The sequence below is a fragment of the Diuraphis noxia genome, unplaced genomic scaffold (genome assembly GCF_037042655.1).
Source record: "Diuraphis noxia isolate RWA-SAM2 unplaced genomic scaffold, SU_Dnox_SAM2 contig0004, whole genome shotgun sequence".
Lineage (NCBI taxonomy): Eukaryota > Metazoa > Arthropoda > Insecta > Hemiptera > Aphididae > Diuraphis > Diuraphis noxia.
The window spans coordinates 17,103,173-17,109,233 of record NW_028301714.1 but is presented as its reverse complement, the minus strand read 5'-3'; the positions used below and the strand labels follow the sequence as shown (position 1 = coordinate 17,109,233).

At 27.5% G+C, this 6,061-nt stretch overlaps 2 protein-coding genes across 3 annotated transcripts; one reads left to right on the top strand and one right to left on the bottom strand.

The window, feature by feature from the left end:
• The first annotated feature begins 869 nt into the window (after positions 1-869).
• On the top strand, positions 870-2,050 carry LOC107172936 (COX assembly mitochondrial protein 2 homolog). The gene is made up of 3 exons (XM_015523257.2): positions 870-1,195; positions 1,264-1,335; positions 1,854-2,050. Exons 1-3 carry the CDS (start codon positions 1,115-1,117, stop codon positions 1,965-1,967), a joined length of 267 nt encoding a protein of 88 aa, XP_015378743.1. The 5' UTR covers positions 870-1,114; the 3' UTR covers positions 1,968-2,050.
• Coq2 (ubiquinone biosynthesis protein COQ2, mitochondrial) lies at positions 2,044-5,397 on the bottom strand. 2 transcript variants are annotated; one of them, XM_015523256.2, is made up of 7 exons: positions 4,858-5,397; positions 4,520-4,778; positions 4,297-4,463; positions 3,632-3,779; positions 2,719-2,912; positions 2,486-2,650; positions 2,044-2,401 (listed from the first exon to the last, which is right to left on the bottom strand). In XM_015523256.2, the coding sequence occupies exons 1-7, from the start codon at positions 4,867-4,869 to the stop codon at positions 2,249-2,251; spliced, it is 1,098 nt and encodes a 365-aa protein (XP_015378742.1). In that variant the 5' UTR covers positions 4,870-5,397; the 3' UTR covers positions 2,044-2,248. The 2 variants fall into 2 exon arrangements, with proteins under 2 accessions (XP_015378742.1, XP_015378741.1); XM_015523255.2 differs by having other exon boundaries at positions 2,462-2,650; positions 4,858-5,390.
• Positions 5,398-6,061: the final 664 nt, after the last annotated feature.

Sequence of the window (6,061 nt, the reverse complement as noted above, 5' to 3'; positions counted from 1 at the left end):
GATCAATTTTTATTTGGTTTATAACTTTTATTATTGATTTGTTTAGTCTATAATTATCTTCCAGTGGTTTCGTAATTGGTTTTTTTTATGGAATAAAAGCTGTTTGTCTACATTTTTGTTGGATGGTTCAAAATTCCCTACACCTTTTTTATGAATTCGCGTTCTTGTTTTTTTATTTTTTATTTTTTTTTATGAGACATTCCTAGCCTACAGTATAGGCTATCTAGAGATAGTATTTACAGTTTTGACTTTTGACTTTTATAACAAGATTACGTTTAGAAAAAAAAAAAGATAGTAAGGTTAATTAACGATTAATCAACAATTAATGTTATACATAATATGTACCACGCAGCGTTCTTGTTGGCATAGAACTTTTAAACTTGAATCTACAGCTGTATTTATGTTTTGGAGTTTTTGATCATTGAGTGTACCTGCTTGTGACACAACATATTATACAAATACAATTGCTGAATTTTATTAGCAATGCATTCAGTGGATGGTATTGTAAGCTGTTGTGTAGCACTGAGTAGCAGGCATTTTCATATAAATTTCGTCATTTTCCATGGGATTTCATATACTGCATAAATATTTAAATGTAATTACCACAGATATATGTATACAATAACAATAATAAATAATAATAAAATACAATAATAATTATCTTATATAGCCGTGGTAATTACTATAAAAAATAATTAAACGATTTACGATTATGTGATAATATGCCAACTATCGTGATAGCGTGTTATTGATAATCTTAGAAATGATAAGAGGCGATGTCTCACAGCTGCTGATAATCCATAAACATATTAATATTATGTCTATGTCTAAGACCGTGATTGCAGTGAATTGTGTAATCTCTTATCATGTTTTTGGCGAATAAATGAATTTATTTTCGTATGATTAAAAATTTTAAAATTTTAGAATACAAGTATTGAAGTATACTAGTATACAACATTACTGTCAATAGTGTCAATAATGAATAATGTTAAACATGTGTTGAATCTTCATCTCGCAGAATTGTAAATATATACAATACAGATAAATTCAATTTTGTCCATCTTTGTATTCTTTAATCATTATAATATTACTAAAAATTATTTAACTCTAAAGTATGCATCCCGATTTGTCGCCACATTTGCACACTGAAGAATGTAATAAATATACCATGGAATTTAAAAACTGTAATGTAGAGGTAAAAAACTTTTTACATGAATAGTTATGCTTAGTTATGAAATTTAATTTATTGAGTTTAATTTTCAGCATAAAGTTTTAAGATTTGTTGGCAGATGTGATAAAATCTATGATCGAATGGTCCACTGTTTTCATTTAGAGGTAAGAAATAGTTTATAATTATCTAGCAGATCTTACAATCAATAATCAAGATAATAAATAAATACTTGATGTTAGTGTTAACTGTTTTAAGTATAGGTATATTGAAACAATTATGATAAAGTTTGATTTATGTTGGGCGCTAGACAACCAAAACTAATTTAATAGTTTTATAAGCTTACTAGTAAATATGTTATGTTGTTCATTCCTTCTTATATTCCTATAATAGTGTCATAATTGTTTACAAAATATAGATTAAAATATGTATTTTAATAATTTTGTAATTAGTGTTGAACTTGTAGAATATATTATTAGGTATTCATTATAGGTAGCATAAGAAATTTTACTTTTAATAAATAATTGTGTATATAATATACATATATAATTGTTATAAAAAAAATGATTATTTTTATTATGGTTTTAAATTGATGATATTAATGAAGTAATTTAATAATTATTCATTGACATCCAACATTATTTTAAATATTTTACTATTTAATTGTAAACATTAAATTTTTTAGCGACAAGCCAAGCGCCAAAAAAATAATGAAGAAGCAAGAAAGCATCAAGCTTTAGTGAGACAAAGGATGTTAGCAGAAATGAGATCAGACAGAGAAAAAGGAATTGAAAATTGAGGTTTACTATTTATTGTGTAATGTGTATAGGCTTAGGTATAAATAAATGAAAAATAAATGTAATAAAACATAATGATTTATAATTGTGACTAGTTTCTTTATTTTCCTTTTGATTTTATAGGAACTTAAATGAAATACACAACATTTTAACAATATTTTACAAAGTAAAATGAAATAGTAAAAGCAAGCATAGTAACCCCTATGTAACCAAATAATTTAAAAATAACAATTCATTTTTGTCATACTGTGGTAACGAAAAAGTGAATAACTTAACCACTTTATTAGTCAGATATTAAATTCATATTTTCATTTTCATCAGATTTTTTTAATAAAGTGCTTAATGCTATTCCTAAAAACATGATCCAACCAACGTGGTTATTGGACACAAACTTATCACCGCAATCTTTAGGGTTGTATATATCCAATGTGCGTACCTATTTACATAATACAATTTTTAAATATTTAAAAATTTTTATTTATCATATTTAACTCACTTGATTAAACATATGAGCACTTACAGCTCCAACTGCTAAATAGTAGGGCCATGTTTGTCCAGTATTAACACCACAAGTGACTAAACTACTTAATGACATTGTCGCAAAAGATGTCAACCAAAATTTTGATTTTGAACCAAACAAGACTGCGGTAGAGTAAATATTATGCTTGTTATCATCTTTTCTGTCCTGTATAATAATGTAACAATTATTAGTTTTTATTACACAAAAAATATACGCATTAAATAAATAATCACTTGAAGACCATAAATGGTATCATAGAAAAGTGTCCACGCAACACCAGCTGCATACAAAGGAAGACAGGCAGAAAAATCAATCGAAGAGTGAATAGCAGACCACCCTAGTAGAGCACCCCAATTAAAAGTTAGGCCCAATACAAATTGTGGCCAATATGTTATCCGTTTCATAAGTGGATATAATGTAACTAATACTGAAACAAACAAATTTAAACAGTGGTATTAAAATTTGTTTTACAAGATTCAGCAAGTATTTAAACTTAAAGCAATACATAAAAGTACTTTTTTTTAAATTAATTCCTAATCGTTGGAAATAAAATATGCATATAATATGAATGCATTATAGGCTGTACTAAACAAGATGTTACTTTATCTGAAATTTAATTTCCTAAAATATATTTAAATAACAAATGTCTAATACCGTTTTATTTTAAAATTTTGCTAATATAATGTGCTCTTGTTAAGTTTATCCACAGTATAATTTGCCATCAAAAATGAAAGATAAGTTTCTTTAAAAATTTTATATCTGCTTAATAGTGTCTAATTATAATTTATAATATATTCAAAAGTTCATAATTATTAACATGCACAATTATCATAGAAACTGTACAAAATGCAATATTTCAATGCCTTTGTTACTATAAAATACATTAAACGATCAAGAAAAATGTATAGATTATTATAATTGTCATTTTTTATCATTTAGTGATTACGTTTATCATAAATACAATTTAAACATAAAGAAATATGAATCTGATAAATTATAATACAGAATTAAGAATATAATTACAAAAATGTCTTCTTACATTTAAATTTTATAATTTACTATTGTTATAATATTCTACTGAAATGTAATAGAATGAGTTTAATACGAACTGTAGCAAAAACTAATAATGAGACAAATTAAGCTTACCTAATGAACTAGCTCCAACCACAATAGTATACAAATTTAACTGCAACAAAACGATAAGACTGAGACCCAACTGACCAGCTAAGAACACCCATGCATCAAACATGCTTAACGATTTAATGACAAGAGGTCGATTTTTTGTTCTTTCAACCTAAAAATTTCCACTTACTAAAAAAATGCTTACTTAAATTATATATGATCAACATTTTAAATATTATATGTACAAAATATAAAACAATTATATTTAATACATAATTGTGTACAGTGGAATGAAATACTTAAAAGTACTTATGAAGTTGTGTACAATACGTCAAGTATGCAAGTAAGTTCCTAAAACTTTATACAAGTTAAGTAAATTTAAATATGTTATGAAAACAAAATAAAAAAGTACCTTTGATAAATATTCAGGAAATATTATTTTTTTTTAAACAGAAAATAAGAGAATATAACTTTTAATCAATAGTAGAAAAATATTAATGTTCTCATTTAATATCTTAGTGTATTTCACACTTTAATCTAGTTACATGAGAAAAATGTATTTCTATTAGGAAACCTATTTTAATATTTTAGAATAAAATTATTAGTTAAGTTTAATTTACATTAGAGACATTTGAGTATTCTAAACTATTTTTTTATACTTAGGTACATTATGTAAGTTAATAACTTACATTTTTATCAATATCTTTATCCCACATATCATTTATTGTACAACCAGCTCCTCTCATCATGACTGCTCCCAGACCAAACAAACCAAGCATTTCAAAGTTGGGAAGTTCACCTGCAGTTGAAGCTAAAGCAATACTCCACGTGCATGGCCAATATAAAAGCAACCATCCTGAAAACCAATGAAGAGTCAAAATATGTTATGTTCAAAAGGTTTAATTTTCAAACCAGTGGGTTTAGAGAATCGCATAAGTTCTAAGTATGGTTTAATCGTGCTGATGACTATATTCTTTGGTAGGTTCACAGGTTTGGTCTGTTCAGTAACGAGGACCTTGCTGTCCACTGAACAACATCGTGCTATGTTTGTATTAGTAGATATTGATTGGTTAACACATAACGACGTATCTCTGCTCTTAGTTGAAAGGGTTTTGTAGTAAACATGAATGACAGGTAATTTTAATTTCGTTCCAATGCCTCTGGCAAATGTCTATAAAAAAAAAAACAAACAATTTTCGCTATTTTAATTAAAGACATTTATTGCATTTTGAAGAACCGATTGAAATTACCTGAATTATCATTGCAACCAATTTTATTTCCAATCGTTTACGTTACTATATTAATTCATTTCAATAAGGTCCACAAATTGTAGTTTGTACGTTAATTTTCAGTACACAGTTGAAGCTTGAAACTAAAATCCGGAATCCCGATTTCCGTCCAAGGTCGGTGTAATGACTAAATAACTAATTGAACAAACCAAATGCGATAAGGACTGCGTAATGAAAAATAATTGTCCGTTGAGAATATTATGGCCGTTAGTAGTAGTACAGCAAATAATACTATTCGATATGAAAACTAATCAATAGTGTTAATTATTTTATTATGTTGTATCATGTTCCTACTTCAAGAACGACTGCAGGAAAAGACTAAAAAGACTAAGTATGCATTTTGTTTTTATAAATTGTAGGCAACATTCAGATACCATAAATTATAAAATTTATGAGCTTGAACCTACATTCATGATGGTACATAATATTATGAGTTATAACTATTGACTATTATCATTAGACATTAATTCAACTTTTCAAGACTAGAGTATCAGTAAACATTTAAATTTTTAAGCAAGTTTAATTACATAACCACAAAATAATGATAACGTAATATTTTCAAGGTGGATATTCAAGGTATCCACCTTGATTATTTTCACATTATTTCTCTTTTTAGTTGATTTATGATTTACTTTTTAACCACTTACGATTTTAGTTCCGCTGCGATTCACCTGATGTCGCTGTACGGCGAATACCGTTTACTCTCGTCCGCAAATCCATGTCGGAAATGCACTTTTCATCACTCCACGACTGGGAAACATTGCGGTTTTCCGACGATTTACTGAACACTTTTTGTTCCAATGAAGGTATAATGTACGCCTACTCGATAACTGATCGGTTAAATCGTTGTCGACGTATTTTTCATCACGGCGACTGCATGACGAGAGTAGAGATTATTTCTATATAGTAAAACCTGAAATTAATCAAAATCGATTCTTCCAGATTCATATGGGACATGATGAATGGGTCTAAACTCTCCTCAAAGAGAAGCCTGAGCCTTCAAACTTGTTACGTATTTAACAGGTCAAACCTATCTGATCCCTTAAAATATGAAGAAGAGAGAAATCCATTAAAAACGTTATAATATGTAAAATTTCCTTTGGCAAATCTTACTTGCTCTGTCGCTCTGCAGTTTTGGAGACTTTCATCAAATGATCATACAATA

Bases quoted from the DNA above. Each gene is read 5' to 3' on its own strand.
- LOC107172936 (XM_015523257.2), top strand. From the start codon at position 1,115: ATGCATCCCGATTTGTCGCCACATTTGCACACTGAAGAATGTAATAAA. The intron at 1,196-1,263 runs GTAAAAAACTTT...TTTAATTTTCAG, and splicing joins TTAAAAACTGTAATGTAGAG to CATAAAGTTTTAAGATTTGT. The intron at 1,336-1,853 runs GTAAGAAATAGT...TAAATTTTTTAG, and splicing joins TCCACTGTTTTCATTTAGAG to CGACAAGCCAAGCGCCAAAA.
- Coq2 (XM_015523255.2), bottom strand. The intron at 4,464-4,519 runs GTTTGAAAATTA...ATTGGTTTTCAG, and splicing joins GCGATTCTCTAAACCCACTG to GATGGTTGCTTTTATATTGG. The intron at 2,913-3,631 runs GTAAGCTTAATT...TGTTTGTTTCAG, and splicing joins GGTTGGAGCTAGTTCATTAG to TATTAGTTACATTATATCCA.